Source organism: Alexandromys fortis, unplaced genomic scaffold (assembly GCF_014885135.2).
Source record: "Alexandromys fortis isolate MF-2015 unplaced genomic scaffold, M_Fortis_MF-2015_v1.1 scaffold_22, whole genome shotgun sequence".
NCBI classification, from domain to species: Eukaryota; Metazoa; Chordata; class Mammalia; order Rodentia; family Cricetidae; genus Alexandromys; species Alexandromys fortis.
This window is the reverse complement of record NW_026067900.1, coordinates 14,981,463-15,003,691: the sequence shown is the minus strand read 5'-3', so window position 1 is coordinate 15,003,691 and position 22,229 is coordinate 14,981,463. Positions and strand designations below refer to the sequence as shown.

Below are 22,229 nucleotides of genomic sequence, written 5' to 3'. Positions count from 1 at the left end.
AATAAAAAGAGGTTGTTAGGTTGAGAAGTTCTGGGGGATGAGAGATGGATCTGGGCAAATTATGGGGCAAGAGGGAGGAGAATATGACCAAATATAATGAATGCATATACAAAATCTCAAAAAATTAATAAGATATCATATCAAGAAGAAAGAAGTGCCAGCTAAAAGAATGATCAGTAAAAGTAGCAATTTGGTTAAATATTAATCCTTAAAATGTACAAAATTTGAACATTCTTGGTGACTATATAGAAAGCCCACAAAAAATACTTTTCATGCATGCTGAAAGGTCATGCTTTTCGTCACAAATAGACAAGTGATTGAGTTTGCAGCTGAACTAACAATAAGAGCCAACAGACACCTATGAAAGACATGATGATGTCATTTCAAAGAAAACCAATTATATTTCTTGTTGAAGATAAATTCATAATTTCAGGCAAATTCAGAAGTTAGAAAAGCATGTATCCATTAAAGTGCAATTGATAGTTCCCTACTACTTAGGAGTTTTTCTGGTACATCTACTTCCAAATGTAAAATTTTAACTATTGTCTAGTGGAATGTATTAGCTGCTAGAAATTTATGTGTCAGCTACCCAATATTTTCCAATTATCAGTGCATGGGAAAAAGATCCATTCAAAATACAAGAGAAATCAATGGGTTTTAAAATACCATATATATAGATTTCTGGAAATATCTGGAAATGTAAATTTTAAAACTAAAGGTTAGCTGATCCCAAGAACACAATGTACGATGCTTTTTTAAAAATAATTTTTGCTTATGTTCTTGCCGTGTCTGTACTTCTTTCTGATTTGCTCCATGCTTCTATATTCTTTTCAATGTGCATATGTATATGTGTGCAAATGTGTGTCTGGGTGTATGTGAAAGTGTGAGTGTGCATGTCTGTGTGTTCAGTCAGAGACCAGAAAGGATGTTCTGCACTGTCATGTATTTTCTTTATTGCCTTAGGACATGATCTCTCACAGAACCAGAAGCTCATCATTTTTTTTGGTGAGACTTTGTTTGTCTCCCTCCCATAAGCCCCCACTGCTAGGCTTACAGAAAAGGATAGCAATGCCAAGCTTTTGTGCAGATGCTGGGGATTTGAATTCAGGTCCCCATGCTTGTTGAGCAAGCTTTTCTCCATGAAATCATCTCTGTAGCACGATGATTAATTTCTAAGGTCTTTCACGAGTCACACATTGGAGGTAATATATATATATATATATGTTATATATATATATATATATGGATTGAATTATAAAATGAAGATGTTATAAGTCAAATTTTTGAGATTTCAGAATACTCAAGACCTAAACAAAAATTATTTATTTCTCATAAAATATTAAGGATTCAGAGGTCTAAAACAGGATAGAAATACTTCAAGCACTGTATCTTCCTATAAAACTTTATGGTAGGGTAACTCTTTTTGGACCTTTCTAGTCCTTGCTTGAAATTTATTATCTCTATAAGTCAATAATTCACCATTAGAAAACACTGTAAAGCTGGTGAACAGACTCTTAGTCTGTTCAGGCTTCTACGGGAAAATTTCATAAACTGACTACACTGAAAGAGCAGAAACTTATTTTTTGTAGTTTCAGACCAAAGAAAGCGCTGTTATATTCTTTGTCTATGAAGGCCCATTCTTTTTTTGAAGATGTTTTGTGCCTGTGTTCTCCCGTTGTAGAAAGAACAAACTAATTAATTGGGCTTTCTTTCTAAAGCAAATAACCCTATTTCAGAGGGATTTACTTACACGATTGGGTCACCACCCAGAGCCTCTGCCATTTATTTTATTGCATGTAATGCGGGATCAGGTTTCTATAACAAAGTTTGGTGCACACAAACATAGAGACATAGCAATAGGTTTCAGCACAATGAAAAAAAGTCACTCTCTTACTATTTATAGTTTAAACAGGACTGTTCTAAAATTAGCTCACGTCTGTCTTGACAAGTCTTTGCATGTATTTATATCCCATAGTAATTTAATAGTATTGGAAGCAAATATGTATGCATATAATAAATCATATCTGTTATGAATAATGTGTGCTATTCTACACATATATGAAAATTGGAAGTAATCTGCATAATTTAGAAGCAACTCCAAAACATACTGAGGAGATCCTAATTACAAATGTAAACAGCAGTGAACTTTTAGACTGTCTGACGACAAGAAATAGGAACTATTCCAATTTGAGAATTTTAAACATCTAATGTAAAATGTTGTATGTATAAGGCAATTACAGCATGCTTGTTGGTTCAGAGATGGACAGCACTGAACACATTTAGTCTTGTCTTTAAGCAGGACATAATCACATTAGCTTATTGTGAAACAGTGAAACCACTTTGCTAGCTTTTCTGAAGTTATATCTTAAAGTTTTATCTCACAGCATGGGCATTTTAAGTAATAAAGTTGTTCTTAAAGTAATAAAACCTTTTTCATTTCTTTGTTTCTGATGGTTTTACTTTAGTTTTACAAGTTTCTGAGAGGGCAGTTGATAACGCTTTTTTAACAGAGAAGTACTTAAGTTGTAGATCAAAACTATGATGCTCTGAAAGGCTATTTTATTTCTCCAGAAAAACTATGATAGCCAAGTTAAAGCAGATAATTTGACTGAAATCCAAATAAAAATTTACTGCATGTTTGAATCCCTAACCCAGCATATTTAACGAATAGAAGATTGATACACAAATCATTTTAAAATGATTTTTTCTAGAACCCTTGGTAAATGAGCTAAACCTGATTTAGAGTGTGTATCTAGGTCATAACAGGACTAACTGGATACCCTGTAGGTAAGACAAAGTTCATGTGTGCCAAACCCATCCCTGCTTTACCCTTTCAAATCTCTGTCATCAGCTTCTCTGGGTGCTTGTAAATACACATCCCTCTACAGATGAAGTGAAATAGAGTGTTTAATACATGTTTAACCATTTTCTACATGTCTAAGATGAATGTAAAGTAAAACTGCTGTTGTTATCAACTCCTGCCGCTGCTGTTCCACTTCAACATCAGAGGTATGCACAACCAAGCACTTAGAACCAATGTGCCACAGGGAGTGAGTACTCCTGGACAGATTGCTCAAATTTTAACATAACAGTGTGTGAAATATCAGGTCCACCACACATGCCATGTTTTCAGGAACAAACATTCACCAGCTGAGTTGAGGGGGTTCCCTTGTACTGCTACCGAGATTAGCATGGAATGCCCACACTGGCCTTCCAAGCACCACTCAGCAGCTCCTCCAGCCTACAGTGCACAGGAGCTTTGTAATCACCATGGCTGTGGAAAACCTTGCCACAAATCTCTCTGAACTTTTCATGTTTTCTTAATCATATTCTTTTCCATCGAAGAACTCTGAATAAAATACACTGAGAAGAAGCTAATGTATAATACAAGAAACCTGTCGTGGCTTGAACCCCAACATAAACTAACTCTCTGGACCAGCGTGGAGGTGCGAGAATAATTGAGACACAGTTCACACAGCAATATCGGAAGGGAGTCTCAGGGTCCATTCCAATCCTGAAAATTGTTCTCGTTCATTTATCCACCAAGGTAAACTGAGGGGGAAGTTCATTAGTGTTCTGTTTCCAGGGTAGAAGGACTGAAGTCATGTTCACAGCTCTGCCACTAGCTAGGAACTGACCCCTCTTCTCAGGCGATCTCCATAATTACAAAGAAAGGAGAAGCATATCCTGAGCTCTGGAGACAGCCCCATAGCCAGTCTAAAGACGCTTTTAGCACCTCCGTTGCTAGTATGGCTTGGGAGGCTGGCTGATGATACAATACAGAAATATGTGGCCTGTATATTATTGTCCCACAGAAACCATAAAGCACAGATTATATTTAAAACTAGAATCTCCAAGGTGAATGTTAGTGAAAATATAGAGTAAAATCTTTCCACAGTGAAAGATCAAAATCAGACACCCTTGTCACATAGAACAAAATTCCTGGTCATCATTCACTGAGCTAGTCTGGAACACTTTCTGTGTGTACCACCTTCACTCTGAGGATGAAATCCTTTCTTTTCTTTAATGCATCTGGAGAGTACCAGCCATCGTAAAATTTACTTTTCTCCCTCCCACCTTTCTCGTATGAAAAGGAGAAAAGAGGGATCTTAATGGAGGGAGAATAGAACACAGGGTAAAGGAAAGGGAAGAGAATAACGAGGAATTTAACTGCAGAGAGTAACGGAAGCGTAAAGCTGGGGGTTGGAGCAAGAAGACAATCATATCCCAGATACCATAAACTGCCAAATAAAAAGGCCAGTTCCAGGTATGGAATACCTTTCCTCAAAGTTGTTGAACAGAGGTGTCCCAGAGACTCCCTCCCCACAATGATACAGGCTATTGCCATTGCCTTTGTTTGCTCATTAGAACTTGATGATAGACTGTACTGCTGAGAATCCCATACACAACGACCACATGGCATGGAGAAATCAAGTTGGTACTGATGACTAAATGTCATCCCTTCTTTAAAGCCTTCATATTGTCCAGTGGTGCCATACAAGTTGCCTTCTAAGATCAAAGTGTCAGGAACAGGTTCTTACCACTAACTAAGTAACTGAGAGTAATAGCAATAACCTGTATTGTTTTCGGGGTCTCTCAGAAACCCCTAAGCAACAATCAAAGGGGTGTCGCTCATTCTTATCACAGAGATTTTTGTTTGATAACATATGGATTCTAGGATCAACATTATCACTCCTTGGAGAGTAACTTGATTATTTTGTCGTTTATCCTAAAATAATTATTGATGATGCACTTTGGATTAGATGCTCAGTTATTTCTCTTTATAATTAAATTAATAAGTTTCCCATGTATTATATCTCAGAGAACCCTAAAACATACTTAGGTCACAATATCTCAACAAGCATCATTAGATTAATAAGACATAATAAAGAAGTTTCAAAAGAAGATGCAGTTCAGATCGAGAGTAGCATGGTTAAAAAAGTGGGAAGTCATGTTCTAATCAACTACAAGTCACGATTAGAGAGATAACCTCTTACCTTCCTGGCCTCATAAAACAAACTTCTTCACTCACTCCGGCAACCCTAGTTTCCTTGAGAGAGGAACTTACATGAAGATCTTAGATGAAGAACTTGTGAGAAAGCAGAGGTGCATAGCAGATTTGCTATTCTCAGAGTGCAACGTGCCTTCTTCCTCTTTCTCCCTTCTTGCACAAACAATAAAAGCCCAGACACAGATATTGGGGTTCAAGTAGAAGATCAGAAAAGCAAAGCATCCAATCACTAGAGAGACCTTTTACTTCTACCAAATCTTCAGACCGAAAGGGCAAGATCCTGTCTCCGTGAATCCTCAGACTCCGTACTCCAGTGAGTTATTGTCTCTTCCCCTTTATAGTTTACTCTCTGCCTAGCCATATCGCTCCTGTCTCCACCTCCCTATTGCTGGGATTAAAGGTGTGTGACTCCCAAACACTGGGACTAAAGGTGTGAGCCATCATCACCAGGATCTGTTTCTGGCTCTATCTTGTGTAGGCCAGGGTAGCCTTGAACTCACAGAGATCCATCTGCCCCTGTCTCCAAAATCCTGGGATTAAAGGTACGTGTCACTACTCCCTGGCCTTTAGTGGCTTACCTTTGCCTTCTGATCTTTAGGCAAGCTTTATTTATTAAAATACAGATAAAAGAACTCTACACATCCTTTCCTTCATTGGCCTTACAGGCCACATCCTAGGACCACTCAGAAAGCCCATCTCTAAACAGATTTTTGGTTGCTTTTGGCTTCTTCAGTAAATACATTTTAAAGCAACAAATATGTGGCATGGATATAGCCTATATTCCACAAAAAGGATAGGCCCTCAAATGCATCTTTTGCCGGAAACCAGTCCTTTAGTTATCAAAGCTTCTCTGCATAAGGTGAAGTGGAGACAGCAATTCCACTGTTCCTTTCTTGCTTCCTTTTTAATTTTGAATAACAGCTTAGAATGCTAGTGGTGGGAAGCATTAAGTGATAATTGCTCATATAAATTGCTACTTTTGATTTAAGGTGAAACATCCATATTAATAAACTCACTATTTTTGATAGGTGAGATATGGAACGACTAACCTCAGTATATTCAAAGAAATAAACATAAACAATTTGGATTATAACTATATTTGTGTCCAATAAAAATGTGTTAATATGTGTCCTACAACGTGGGACTAAAAAAGACTTGACAGGTGCTCTTGGTTGTTATTAGAGAATGTCATAGAAAGCATCAATTTGGTTTTAATTGATTCAGAAAATTATTCATAACAAACATGATTATTTGCTAGCAATAACAAGACACAAAGACAGGAAAAGGTAGGCTGAGGTGCATTAGAATTTCTTTCATTACACTGACTCCGGTGATTTCTTTTAAGTTACGGATAAAGCACAACACAACAGCTATTAAAGCTGTAGCAATACATTCTCATCCTTATGGAAAAAGAAAGGATTAATCATATTTAATTTGCATTTTATTGCTAGGGTTGCCAAATACAGAGGAAATAATTAGCATTATTTTCTGTAGCTACTCAGAGTATCTCTTGAATTAATTATCGTCCAAAGCATAGAATTATTCAGGCAGAGTCTGTGCACCTGGCTTCCCCCCACCAAGTGTTCTGTACAGAGTGATTCACGCTCCACTTCAGAACGCTCACAGCAAGCTCTCCTCATTATTTTATTTGAGGACATTTTTCCATTTTTCATTAACTCACCAAAATAAATAATAAACTTATGTTCCCTTATTTCTTTGAATTCCTAACAAAAGTAGCACACCCTTCTGGATGACAAGCATTCTTCCTGAAAATGATTTCTGCAACACTCAGTCCTCCGGTTTCTCACTAAAGAAGCAAAAGGAAAAAGGAGCTCTAAGCCAGTGATTGTTAAAGTTTGATGGAGATATACAACTCACAGCTAAAAACTCTCCTGGATTCTGCAAATAGTGAGGGTGGGGTCCTAGGTGCATGGAAGCTCAATATGCTGCAACATGCAGCAAAACTCTGGAAACTGCCAAACTCAGGAATCCATCATAACCCTGTAGTTTATGGTACAGGATTCCTCATGGGTGTTAAGCCAAAAGGACTGAAAATAGGAATAGAAAAGGCATTTTAACTAAGACCTGAGTGCACAATTACTAGTGACAGAAAGAATTCACATGACCATCCACTGGGAAAAGCATAGTTTGCTCCAACAGTCATGCCCCATTAGAGTATAATTGAAAAGAAATAAAGAAAATTACATAAATATAAATGAATAAATAAGTATAAACCAGCCAAGAAAAGGAATAGTACCTTAAATATTAGATGGAAATACAAGCCTGAAAATGATTTATTAAAAAAAAATAGCCATGAGGATAAAAGTGAAGACAGTTCAAGCTACATGATCAGTGACACAAAAGTGTACCCACCAGAAAAAGTGACTGAATGTAAAAATTAAGCAGACATTGACTTGCAAAAACCACACACATAATTAATGAAAATGGGATCATGGTGAAATGAGTAAAATATATACAAAATTCCAAAATGAAAATCAAAATGTACAACATCAATAGAAAATCCTTCAGAACAAGTGTTAAAGAAATAGAGCAAATATTGAAGAGATAACTTTAGAACGGACAAATAAATCAAATTGATGAGGAAATATGATAAATATAAATAATTGGAGTTATAAGTCATAAAGCCTTTTCATTTCAAAAGACAGACTTTTAGATATTATATTCTCAAATGTAAAAAGAAATAAAAATACTGAATTAAGAACTCATCAGATTCAACAAAAATTTCAATACAAAGTTGTAAACTCTAAAACCACATACACACAAACAATATCAGATCCAGCATGTATTTATATATTTGTACACACACCATATATATATAAGCTATCAGGTAGTGGGGGTGAGTGGGAGATATTAGAACTGGAGGCAAGGAAGGAGCTGGAAGTATGTACTTGGTAAAGGCCAGAGGGAGGATAAGGAAGGGGAAAATTATGTAATTCTTCTTTAATTAAAATATTTTCTTCTGTTAACATATCAAAGTATATTTTTATTTAAAAATAATTGAAAATATTTTTCTTTTTCATTGATTTTATTGAGCTATACTTTTTTATTAAAAATTTCTCCTCCTCTCCAACTCCCTTTTCCCTCCCCCTCCCCCCACTCCCCATGCCCCACTCCCCTCCCCCTTACTTTCCAGTCCTAAGAGCAGTCAGGGTTCCCTGCCCTGTGGGCAGTCCAAGGTCCTCCCCCCTCCCTCCAGGTCTAGGAAGGTGAGCATCCAAACAGGATAGGCTCCCACAACCAGAGCTTGGGGGAATGGAATGGTTGGGATAATGAGCTATACAGTTTTATCTGCTCCCCCAACTTCCTCTCCCATTCCCTTAAACCCTCCCCGAAGGTCCCCATGCTCCCAATTTACTCAGGAGATCTTGTCTTTTTCTACTTCCCATGTATATTAGATCTATGTATGTCTCTATTAGTGTCCTCACTGTTGTCTAAGTTCTCTGGGATAGTGATTTGTAGGCTGCTTTTCCTTGTTTTATGTTTAAAAACCACTTATAAGTGAGTACATGTGATAATTGTCTTTCTGTGTCTGGGTTACTTCACTCAAAATAATGTTTTCTAGTTTCATCCATTTTTTCTGCAAAATTAAAGGTGGTGTTATTTTTTTTCTGCTGTGTAGTACTCCATTGTGTAAATGTACCACATTTTCCTTATCCTTTCTTCAGTCGAGGGCCTTTTAGGTTGTTATATGGCAAACAATGCTGCTATGGACACAGTTTAGAGCATGTGGCATGATTGAGCATCCATTTTTTTTTCTTCAGTTTTTTGGTAAGGAAACAGATGGTCATACCCAGATACAGTAATTTGCTTATTATTGCTATACAGACTTGATCATTTTAAAAAGTTACTATTAATGATTTGAAAATATTTTTTATATTTAACAAAGTAAAATCTGTTTTTATTTATTTTTATTTATATTATAGGTGTTGAAGGACACAAGTATATCATGATACTTGTACTGAGAGAGGTCAGAGGACAACTTGTAAGGGTTTGTTTTCTCTTTCTACCATGAGGGGGTTGGGACATAAACTCAGTTCACCAAGCTTGATGACAAGTTCCTCTCTGAGCCATCTTGCAAAGTAATCTGCATTCTATCAAGAACTAAGAATGTATATTTCTGTAATTTTATTTCAAAATTGTACTAAGAATTTCATATATGCATATAACTTATTTCATTTCTATTTTTAAAGGAACTTGTTTAGATGTAAAATAAAAACAATAACTTTAAACACAAAAACTATATAATTCTACTCCTGGACTTTAAGATATTAATCTCAAGTTCATTTAATATAAAATCAAAAAGATTTTCCACTAAGATTCAGGCACAATTATGGAATATTCCTGTAGTTTCTGTCCCACCCATTCCCATAGCCATTCAGTCCCAACGAAACACACAGGGGTCTACATTAATTATAAACTGGTTGGCCTACTATCTCTGGCTTCTTTTTTTAACTCATATAACTTACATTAACACATAACTCTTGTCTGTGTTAGCTACATGGCTTGGTACCTTTTATCAGTGAGACATATCTCATCTTGCTTCCTCTTGGTCTGAATGACAACTGCAGACAGCCTTTCCTCTTACCAGAACTCTCCTGTTCTGGTCACCTGCCTATAATTCCTGTCTGGCTACTGGCCAATCAGCATTTTATTAAACCAATAAAACTAAAAAAATCTTTACAAGGTACAAGACTATTGCCCCACAGCATATTCCTTTACACTGTGTGAATATATGCCACTGTGATTGGTTTAATAAAGTGGTTGACTGACCAATAGCTTGATAAGATAAGGTTAGGGATAGAACCAAACAGAGAATGCTGGGAAGAAGAATGGTGGAGTCTGAGGAGTAGCAAGCAAGATGCAGAGGAAACAGGAGATAAACTTGCCCTGCTAAAAGAAGAAACCAGGTGACAGAGGGTCGTATTTAAGAGTTAGCTAGTAACCAGCCTGAGCTATTGTCGAGTGTTTGTAATTAATATTGTCTCTATGTTCATTATTTGGGAACTGGCAAGGTAAAATGAAAAGTCCATATATACACAAGATTTAGCTATTAACATATAATAAAGGCAACAACACTAAATTTGTGCCAAAGCAGTGTAAGAAGTGAAAGAGGTATCAATGATTAAACTGTGTCTATGCTGAAACTAAATATATAATGAGAAGCATCACAATCTAGGAAAAGAAGTGACAGCAGCTAATCACTGCACACAGCATTCTGTATACTTCTGAGATACAGCAAATAACTAAGCATCTCAAACTAAGAGACAGATCAGATCCCTAGCAGTATGAAAAACTGAGTGAACAAATTAACTTCCCAAATAGAATGCCTCAAGTTATTAGGCACCTATTTCTTCTTTTCAGACACATGAAGACACAGTCCTGATATTGTTTAAAAACGAACCACCTGGCAAACAAGATTACATTGGAGGGTTTACAATAGTAAGAAAGACCAAATGACTAATGACAAGTCTGTGTGAGAGAGCATCCAAGAAGGGAACTCTCTCTCCCTTGACTATCTCCTCAAAGTCATCTTCACTCCTCAACACAAGGTAGACTGTTGACTGCAAAAGTAAGCTTTTTTGTCTTTTGTTTTATCTTTTTTCTTTGTGTGTGTGTGCATATGTGTGCGTGTGTGTGCATGTGTGTGTATATGTGTTGATGTGTCTATACAAGCTGAGCCATCAGACAGAACTGTCGATACACAAAGAAATCTAAAGATTCAAAGAGCAAGTGATTGACTTCTTGTTAGCTTTACTTGGCTTCCTGTGATTAGAAAAAAATACATTTTTGATAATCTAGCAATAATCAGCTTGGGAATGTAGTTCATGTATGCATTAAAATCTAAACAGGTTGTTCTATTCCTTGAGGATCATTAGTCCCACTTTCTAATACCATCTCTACTCCACAGGTAGGGGAGGACTGGAAAGATATCGGATACCTTTTCGACTTTACAATATCATGAATATAATCTTTGCTTTTATTTTTCTCAAATGTCACAAAGCTTATGGCATTTACTCATTTATAGTTAGTTAAAGATAATTATACTTTGATTAATTCATCACATGGTCTAGAATGTGAACTAAAATCCTTTCCAATTTGTTTGGTTGTAACCTCATCATCCTTTAACATAAGGTTTCAATTTGCAAATCAAACATCTTTACTGATATTCAGAGATTGTGAGAATGTCAAGGTTAATGAAGTAACCCTTAAGACACTCTCTAAATGATGTGGGAGTATCATATATCAATCTGTTGATTTCATTGGTTAAGTAATAAACCAACTGCTTGGCCTCATAGCTTAGAACATAGGTGGGTGGAATAAACAGAATAGGATGCTGGGCGGAAGAGGAAGTGAGGTCAGACTCTGCTCTGCTTCCAGAGGGACCAGACAGGGGAAGCCATGCTCCGCTCTCCCAGACAACTCCAACCCAGGATGGATGGAGGCTAGAATCTTCCCGGTAAGCGCACCTTGGGGTGCTTACATACATCATTAGAAATGGGCTAGTGCAGGTGCGAGATTAGCCTGTAAGGGCTAGAGTTCATGGGCCAAGCAGTTCTTAAATGAACACAGTTTGTGTGTTGTTATTTCGGGCATGAGCTAGCAGGCGGCTGGGGTGCTGGGGACGCAGCCCCGCCGTCACTCTTATTTCAACATCTAAACTAAGTGATCATAAATGTTCATTAAGCCATCCTTCTGAAGGTTTGTTTTAAGTTTGTGGGAATCTCATTGCCTATACTTATCTATCGGAGAGCTTCTGCATAAGTCAGATTTGCTGGGTTCTATAGTGTGCCACAGATGTTTTCCTAAACTGAACCTTTCCATGGATTTCCAGGACCAGGAGTCTGGAGAATACCTTTGATTCCAACCACCAGAGTCCTGTCCTCTACAGCATTCTGATACCAACAGCTCTTAAACTGTGTTTCTAAACATCTCTGTTTCTTGGAAAAGACTACAGAAGAAGTAAAGTGTTTTTAAATGTTTAGCAGCATGTTCTCTGAAGTCATCGTGGATTAGCAATTGTTCTTGGTGGTGGCGGAAGGTTTTAAAATTCAATTGTTTAATAGATATGGTAAATTAATTAGCTATCTGTCTCTTTCTGGTAGACTGTATGTAAGAATTAGTTCACATAGCCACTAGTGGCATTCAAAATCGACACTGGTAATTTTAATTCTATTTTTCCCTCAGCAAGCAGCTTTAGGTTACTAACTATACTAACTACTAACTACTTCTTTCTACTATATTCATGTATTCACTTTTTTTTTTTTGAGGCAGGTTTCTCTGTGTAGAGCTCGCTGTCCTCAAACTATCTCTAGCTCTAGAGACTAGGCTAGCCTCATACTCACAGAGATCTAGCAGCCTCTACCTGCCAAGTACTGGGATTAAAGCCTGTGCCATCAGCACCCAGCATTTTTCACTCCTTTTAATATCAGAGATATTAAGTAGTTCATCTCTTTTGTATATTTGAACTAAATTGCTCTCTTATTTTCCACACTATGGATAGGCTGTCCCGTACTATCATAAGCCCCTGATGTTCTAACCTCCCATACTATTTCATATACCTTGCTAATTGTGGTATGTTATACTTTCATTTAGCTCACTTTTATGCCTTCCTGGGTGGTATATAAATTCTCTCTCTCTCTCTCTCTCTCTCTCTCTCTCTCTCCTCTCTCTCTCTCTCTCTCAATATCCAAAGAGTTAGGGGTGCGTGTCTAATATACCCCTCTGTTACTAACTACTTGTTCAATTAGAAAATAAAAAAATACATAATCTCAACTCTTTAAAACTTACTAAGATCTGTTTGTCGTCCAGAAAAAAAATCTACCTCAGTGCCTGTTCTTTTGCTCTTAAAAATAACTACTCATTCCACTGATTGATGAACTACTCCAGAAATAACACTGAGGTCAAGCTGGTTAAAAACTCTGTTCAGCTCCTCCAAAGTATTTATTGATTTTTCCATCTACTGTATTATCAATAACTAAAAATGAATACCAAAATATTTAAGAACTAGAGACTCATCCAATTCTACTGTAGTTTTGCCAAATTTTGTTGTATATGTTGTATACTTTTGCATGGTTTGCCAGGTGCTTACACTTTTAAGAATACATCTTCTTGGTAAACACAATCATGTGCTGGGAATCGAAAAGAAAGAAACCCTTCCTATAGGCAGTTGGTCAGGCCACAGCTCAAGGACATCAGTGTTTCTCACAGAATCAGTAGCCAAGACCCCCATCACTGAGGTTTAAAAAGAAACTTTACTAATTTGTGAGCTAAGGAATGAAAATCCCAAAGTCCCAACTTGTCAAGATTCCGGCTAACTACAAGCCCTTCTTTTTCACCTCTTGAGTCTTCCTTTTTCTTGGAAGGTTTTAGCAAACTTTCTTGAGTGTGGACACTTTTAACTGACCCAAGGGCCACTCACAGCACTGCATTATATACCTATTAAACCAGATTCATCCTAGCTCAAATCCCAATTTACATACATACAGGTCCAAATTGGTCCATTTTCACGAAAAAAATTAACTCCAAAGAAATGTTAAAATGCTACTACTTGATAATTTATCTTTGAGGCCTGATACTGGGATGATAATTCTACTACTGAATAAAGCATGTTGGCTTACAATAGTTTTTCTGTCCTTGTTGATCATTCTTGATTGTGGGTCAGTGCATCTCTGCTCTGATCAAGGAAAAGAACAACCCTACAACACTTTATTCCTACTGTATATCTTATTACATATATAAAATGTATGTAATATAATCTGCAACACACAAACACATACATATATGTGTATTTATATGCATCTAAAGCATTTTTCTTTGGACTATGTTTATAAAATGTACCAATATATTCGTTTGAATAATTAAAATTTCTATAGCTCCCTCTTTAAATTTTGTGTTGTTAAAAAGTCTTAAATAGACTTATAACCCTTCCATTATTTTGGGAGTCTATTGCGAGTCTATGATTTCTTGGTCTTAGGGGTGGCTGGTAAAACATCCACATCTGAAAAAAAAAGTCTAACAAATCTTACTTAATATTAATCTCAATATATAAAACCTCCTAAGGTCAAAGGCCTTTTTGTGGACCTAAAACATTTAAGATGACAAAAAGTACTGATGGTGCTGTTATTCTAGCCAATGGAAGAATTGCAGGACTGTACACTGAACTCTGGATTAGAAGGTGCTTTCTTGAATGACAGGACGAATACAATCAGGAGAAGGACTGGTATGTTGTTCAAGTGTACCAAACTCGTTGACTTGTCAAGCATCCTTTAACTTACACATTACTGAATTCCTACCAATGGACCTTGTTACCAGAAGCTCAAGCCAAGCTAAGATGCTCTATTTACTACCATAGCTCTAGCTATGGTCAATACTGTCAATACTCATTGTTAATTCTTGTCACCATAGAAATACTTCCAGATTTAAAACACCAACCAGCAGGTTCCAGCAGAGGGGACCCTGGCTATAGACAAACAAACATGGAGAACCGACCAAACCAGGGAAAGGATTAAAGCTTGAGCAGAAGTATGGCCAGGAGTGTCAAATGTGAATGAGCCTCTCCAGCACCATTGCCTGAAGCTGACCCCAAGGATATGAGTTCTTTCCCCTCAGACTCACATGGAGGCCTTCAGTGCTTTGACTGCCACACATGCACAGTAGGTCACATGTCCTGCATACATATACACGTGAAAATTTACATACATAATACACACACACTCTCTCTCTCTCACACACACCAACACACACACACACACACACATAGGGTAAAGATTTAAGAAATATGAACATAAAACTAAAAACCAAATTAACAGATAAAAATAGATGCAAAGCTTTAAACAAAATACTTGCACACCAAATTCATGAGTACATTAATAATATAATAAAAAGAGTTCATGAATTTGAGAGGGAATAAGAAGGCATAGGATGGGTTGGAAAGTGAAAATATGTAATTATTTTTAACTAAAGAAAAAATGAATTTTAAATAAGACAATAACACACTAAGAACAATTTAGTTTCCTTGTGAGGAATACATAGTTGATTCAATATTAACAATAATTGAAGTACATTACAATGGTATACTTAAGAACTGAAACTACATGGGCATCTTGATAGGTGCAGAAAAATAATTTGACAAGGGGAAACATGACTTTATGACAAAAGTCTTGAAAAGATTAAAAATAGATAGGATATATCTCAACATAATAAAAGCTATATGAAACAAATCATATCCAACATCATTTTAAATGAAGAGGCTGGAGCATTTCCTCTAAGATTTGTAATGAGACAAGCATCTCTGCTCTTTTAATTCAATCAACATCCCACTTAAATTCTAAACAAAACCAATTAGACAAAAGTAAGATATATTCAAGTGATTAAACTATCCATATTTGAAGGTGAAATTATTCTAGTTTTAAAAGACCCATTCTTTATTTTGTCTCCTTGAGCACATTGCTATGAATTCTATTCTATATTATGGATTGACTGATGAATGACTGAACAAAAGCTCTGAGATCTGCAATATCATTAAAAGATTAAGTATTTTGGAAGAACACAGTTTCTCTTTCATATGACAAGCCAGCTGTTTCTTGCTCAGATTTACAGTTATGATTATTTTTCTTCAGTGTTTCATATTAAAAATACCTATTTTCCTGGTGTAGCTTACCCTAATGTAGACAATTCGTTACCTATGTTTTAGGTATATGTATGTACAAACATGCCATATTAAGAATATTACATGATTATTTTTATTAATTAATTGCTTTGTTTTTATTTATACTAACCAGAAAATAGATATCTACAAGGGAAAAGCAACATAGCCTTTGAGTTTGTTTCCTACTATGCTTTTATTCTAAATATTTAATCTGTCATTATGTAGAGGTTTTATGTACTTTGGAAACACTAGGTCTCTGAACTATTTGATATGAGTATAAATATGCTACTCAGAATTCAGATCTCACCCATCCTTATCAGTGTTCCAAATGTATTTTTTATTTAATAGTTTGGCTGCTGTTCCCGAAAACATGCTGAGTAGACGGCAGTGTGAACTGCATCTAAGGAGAAAAACATTTCTGAAAAAACTCATCTTCTACCAATATACTTCTGATATGAAAGAAGAATTTTTCTCTTCAGTATAAAGTATTTATAAGACAAAAACCATGGGTGTTCACTCATAAAACATGCAAATTTAAACATGGTAATATTTCTCATGTATTCCTTCAGATTCTATAAAATTTTGAAGATAGTTTTTAATCATGTGTACACTGGAAGACTGTTAGATGTCGACATGGTTTTGTATCTATCTATAAGTTGGCAGAAAATATATTTAAGTATTTCTCTTCCTTGAATATTTCATTTTCTCTTTTAACTCAACATCATTCTTCCAAAATTTATGAACAAAGGGATAACAGTTCATCAGAGCCAACAGACATGGCAACCAACAGGCAAGATCGTGTAGCTGAGAGCTCACATTTTCAAATGAGAGGATAAATTACCAGTGTGAGGCTTTAAGCTCTCCAAGACTATCCCCAGTGACACACGTCCTCCAGCAAAAGCACATGACCTAAACCTACCCAAACAGCACCGCCTAAACTAAACTTCAAATACCGGAACCTCCTGGGGACATTTAGCACCCAATCTATTACAAAGATACAATTAACATTCATGTATAAAAATTTTAAATGTAAACACAGTTATTGAATTGTGAGGGCAAATGGTGTTTTAAGAGAATGCTTAACTTTCTGAGAAACTGTGTCTTTGTTACATTTCCAATAACAATTTATAAATTCAGGTTGATACCCACCTTTCAATATATAGAACTGTTAGTCTTTTTATATTTAGCAATTCTATCCAGTGCATCTTCCTGTTGTGAAATATTCATGCTCTTTCTGAACATTAATATAGCAACTTTTTAAGGGTCTGTTCAAATATTTTCTCCATTATCATACTGAGCATTGCCCCAGTCTTTCCCAATGGAATTGTCTTAAAATCAATTGGCTATATGTATAAGGAAGTATTAACAGACTATTAGCCATAGAAAATGATTTTTGATTTTTTTTATCTTCATGGTCATGTTGACTATAAATGATGATAGTGTAGCTGTATTATTCCAAATGTACAGCAGTCTAACTTGCTAAATGGAAACTATACAAAATAATATATTTTCAAGGTTAACTATAACCATAGAATCAACATAAAAAACAGGTTATGTTTACAACATATATGCATGCATGTGTGCATATGAATTAATAGAAGATAACTTTACATTCTATTTCTTCTTCAGTTCACTTTGGAAGCAGAAAGCTAAAGAATGTGTGCTTATTTTAAATTATGGAGCTTACTTGTAAAGGATTCCTTTCATTTTCATATTTAGCTAGATTTTTACCATTGTATTCATAGATATAGTGTTTTCAATATTATTTTTGAAAACTTGTATTTTCTTATTACTAGTCTTATATTATTTAAGATATTTACCAGATTTGTAATAGATATCTTTAAATTATCATAAAATATTTCTAATATTAACAATGTCATTATTGTCCATTACTTTTTTATTTTATTTTATGTGTATGGACATTTTGAATGCATGTTTCTGTACCACGTGTGCACAGTGCCCTACTAGAGCAGAAGAGGATGTCCAATCAATTTGCTGCCTATTGTGAGCTGCCTTATGGGTACTAGGGATTAAACCAAGGAACCCTGGGAGGACATATGGTGCTTTCAGCCGCGGAGCCATCTTTCCAGCACCACTTTGCGTTTTATTTCTATTTTTCTCCAAAGGTTAAAAGTTGTACAACCTTGTTTTCTCCTTTACACATCTAGAGAGAAGAGATAAACTGACATGTCACTGACTTGGTTTTTCCAGCGCAGTCACCTAAGACCTTTTCGAAGATTGTCTCCTATTTCTATCAGCCTACATCCATGCTGCTTCAGTGCTTCCTCGAGTTCAGCACATCCAAACACAATCTCTTTGTTCACACACAAGCATTTATCCATACTAGCCTATTTCAGTGACATTTCCACATCTCTTAATTGGGCAAGTTTTTGTTGTTGTTGTTAAATTTAATCTCTCCACATTAACTTTTCTTTAGAATCTGCTGGCATGCACAATGTATTAAGAGCTGGGAGTAAGTGGCTTCCTGTATCCGAGATCTTCAATTTTGTACCTTTGCATTCCATCTGGCTTCCCATATGCAAGCTCTTCAACTGTGTACTATTAGTGCTCATTCTCTAAGAGTGTGGCACTGACCCTCTGAGCAGTAGACGTGATGGACACCATGATCTAAGGTTATCACTCATTGCTTTATCTCCTTTTCACAGTTTAAAGTATATTGAGGTATAATTATATCTTTTATCTTTCCCTCTTTATGCTATTGGTTGTTTTAAAAGAAACTGTTCACTTGAAAATAAGTGGTATAGTGAGTCAGTTCTTACACGGGGCTCATCCAGGCTGCTTCTGTACACTGTGCTGAGATGTAATATTCCAAACCCCAAAGAATCCAGCACTGATTGATTCAGCACACAGCATACTTCCTGGTCTTGATAGCAAATGCAGTCATTCATGCCCTTGTTAGTCTAATTCTGTAATGTGGTAATGGTTTAATTCATGAAAGTACAGCCCAGGGTGTCTTACTTCAGCCCACTCCCAAGTTTCACGGCTGCTCATTAATTCATTTGTTTAAATTGGCTGTACTGTATTCTGCTACTTGCCATTAGAAATGCTGACATATAGTTTCTTTGTCTTTGATCAATACTTATATTTGGAAGGGTTGCCAAAAGGATTGATTAGGAGAGATCAAGTGAAGCATTTAACACAAATGCCTGTAAACAATTAGCTATTGTTTGCTGCCTTATTTTGTTTTATCTTCTTTCTTTTATTATTTAAATTCACTTTCTTCCCTTAAGTCTTCCCTCCTTTCCCCCTTCATATATATTTTAAACTGCATATGTTTATGTGTACCAAGTGCAAGCCGATACCCCTGGAGGCCAGAAGAGACCACTGAGTTCCCTGGAACTGGAGTGACAGGCACCTGTAAGATGCCAGGTATGGGTGCTTGAGCCTGAGCCTGGGTCCTCTGCAAAAACAGTAAGTGGTCTTAACCATTACTCGTATCTCCAGTCCCCCTTTTTATGATGTTAAAGCAGCATAACAGAACACCTAAGTGTACATTATGGCTATGGCAGATGTCCTTCTGCAGTCGTAATCAAGTGTCTTATTGACCTAAGGCTTGGTTCTGTATCTATGAACTGGATAAGAAGTATATGTATTTCGTGATGCTACTTCAAAATTAAATTAACTACAAGGATGAAATATTGACCTCTCAACTTATTCTTATGCTCCAAATAAATAATTCACTTCAATTAACCTTATTTCCTACAGTGTTGCCTGTGAGATGCCAAACCCATCTTGTTTTCTCAGAACCCCTGGGAAACCTCTTATTATACAACATTACATTCTGTTAGTCTCTGCTGATTCCACTCAAATCTCTACTTCTTTAAGTTGTTCCTTTGACAGGAAACACTCTGGGGCTTGTGAACTACTATGACCAGTTCTTTGACCTTGGAACTTCTACAAACTGCGCCAGGCATTTATTTCAACATTTTGTTCTTTTCACAGTAGTCAGCTTGACTTATTTCTCCTTTAGATCTGTGACAGCGACTTTGTAAATTTATGTTTCAGAATCCCCAAAACAATTGCTGACTAGAAGATATATTGTATTATCCACTGAACAAGATTAGAATAATAGTTTTAAGATCATTCCATTAAATGTTGAGAAGTCAGAGGTAAATATTTAGCTAAAATACACTTTAAAACTCTAGGACATATTTGAATACTTAGATTAATTTTAATTTTACATATATATGTCAACTTATCTCTGATTTCCTTTTAATTGTGTTTCTGAATTCTACAGTATAGATGCTGAGAATAATAAAGTAAACACAACACAAACAGATGTAATATCAATTATCAACATCAGAATCTGGGAATGGCTTATATTCCTTCTACATGTTTGTGGAGGTAACATAAATCTCTGTACAGATAAAAGGGCTGGGAGCCCTGGTCTGAAGTCTAGCTGCAGAGTGGAATTACCAGGAACGCGTTTGTAATATTGATACCCACTATCCCACTTCAGAGACTTCTGTTTAATTAGTTGGTTAGAAGAACCATTCTCTATTTCAGATCCTGTCAGGTCCACCTTTTTCCTCTCTTCACTATTTCACTTTATATCCCCGTTGGGGATATTAAACCTATTCATCTAAACATTCCTTTCCTAAGACCAACACAACCTTGTTTGGTACAGTAAAAAGGAAACAAACAAACAAAACATAAAACCCCTACTGGCTGAAGTACCCTTTTATAATTAATCAGTAATATTCACACATATTAGAGATAATGCAACAAGTGAAACATTACCAAATCTATACATCAATATGGAGAGAATAAAAAAGAGAAAGAGCAAGGCTAGAAGCTGATAGTTGGGTTGGGCACAAGTTAATGAGTTACAGTTTCAAGTTCCATGTACCTGACTGATGGCTCCCAGGTCATCCACAAAGCTGTTTACTTCTGATAGCAGTAGCAATATAATAGGCTTCCTCAGCAAGCTGCACCTTCCTAGGGTTACTAGACTCTGGGAGACGTGATGCTGCACCTGGAACTACAAATGAAAATGAGTGAGATTCTATGTTCTATTGCATCGGCATATTTAACAGACATATTCTACGACTTTTGTTTCTAAGGTAAATGTTGTACCACGTACAAGATGTTAACTGACTTCTGGGTTAGTACTGAGAAAGACTGTGAAAAAAAATATTGTGATATAGGTACTATAGTTTTAAGGCGCAGTCAAGGGTTTTAAAGGTATGACAGAATGCTAAGATGAAAGGGGTCGAACTGTCAGAAAATTTGAGTTGAGAATAGGTGAATAAGGAAAATAAGAAAATTTATTTTTTTAGTCCCCACTTGATAGAAGACAGATACACAGACATATAAAGAAATAAATTTAAAAGATGATGAGTGCTTCTGTGTGTCCCACTCCCATAGTGAAGACGACAGAGTGGTGGTCGTACTTCCCTGTTTGACAGGCGTCAGGCTTTATTGGTATGTGGAAAAAAAGACTGGACAGTCTAAGTTCCTCTTTGTTAATCTTTTAATTACTTCATTTATTTATTTGTCCTGTCTTTGTCCATTCACCTGCCTGTCCGTCTATCTATTTATTGTGCATGTACATGTTCGTATATCTATGTGCAAGTGTGTGTAAAGGGGTCAAATGCACAAGCACAGGTCAATGGAAAACTTGTGAGAGTTGATTCTCTCTGCATGTGTGAGTCCCAGCGATCAAACTTAGGGTATTTGGCTCACTAGCAAGCTCTTATCCACTCAACCATCCTGCCAACCATCACTACTAAGAAAAAGAACATGTACTATTAAAGTATCTACAGATACATTTCAGGGTGATACTTTAATATTATTTTAGGAAGCACACAATGACAGTAATAAGGATCAGATTACAGAGCTACTGAAAATATGCATTATAATTCTGGAACATATAATTTATATTTCATAGCAGCCAAAGCTAACCTAATTATGGAAACATACTATCATAGAGATACATAGTTATTTTCTTATCATTGTTTATTAACAGTATAATTGGTTTAGATTCAGATTGCTTATAAAAACATAGTACTACTTGTAAGCTTAAAATGTTTATAACATTCTCATCTTTGCAGTTAAAGAGAAACCAGCTTTTGTGACCTCTAAGAGATTTCAGATGGTTATTTTGTTTTAACCGATTCTTTAATTGTGTGTGCACTTTTCTCCACATTTTAATTCTTTAGTTAGCAAGTTCAAATGGAAAATAGATCACAGAAAACAAAGGAGACTTTGGAGTAGTCTTAAAGTGGTGATGCCAGGATTGCATTCCCACCAGCAATGGATGAGGGTACCCCTTCCTCCACAGCCTCTCCAGCAAAGGCTATCATTGGTGCTTTTGATTTTAGCCATTCTGACAGGTGTAAGATGGTATCTCAAAGTTGTTTTGATTTGCATTTCCCTGATTGCTAATGAGGTTGAGCATGACCTTAGGTGTCTTTTGGCCATTTGAACTTCTTCTTTTGAGAATTCTCTGTTCATTTCAGTGCCCCATTTTTTAATTGGGTTAATTAGCATTTTAAAGTCTAGTTTCTTGAGTTCTCTATATATTTT

At 36.1% G+C, this 22,229-nt stretch overlaps 1 protein-coding gene across 1 annotated transcript in view; it reads right to left on the bottom strand.

The window, feature by feature from the left end:
• Positions 1–22,229, bottom strand: part of Mei4 (meiotic double-stranded break formation protein 4) — a 152,678-nt gene that overhangs the window by 39,652 nt on the left and 90,797 nt on the right. The window contains exon 4 of the mRNA XM_050127140.1: positions 20,551–20,682. Coding sequence (XP_049983097.1) covers positions 20,551–20,682 — 132 coding nt within the window. The remainder of the gene's footprint in view (positions 1–20,550; positions 20,683–22,229) is intronic.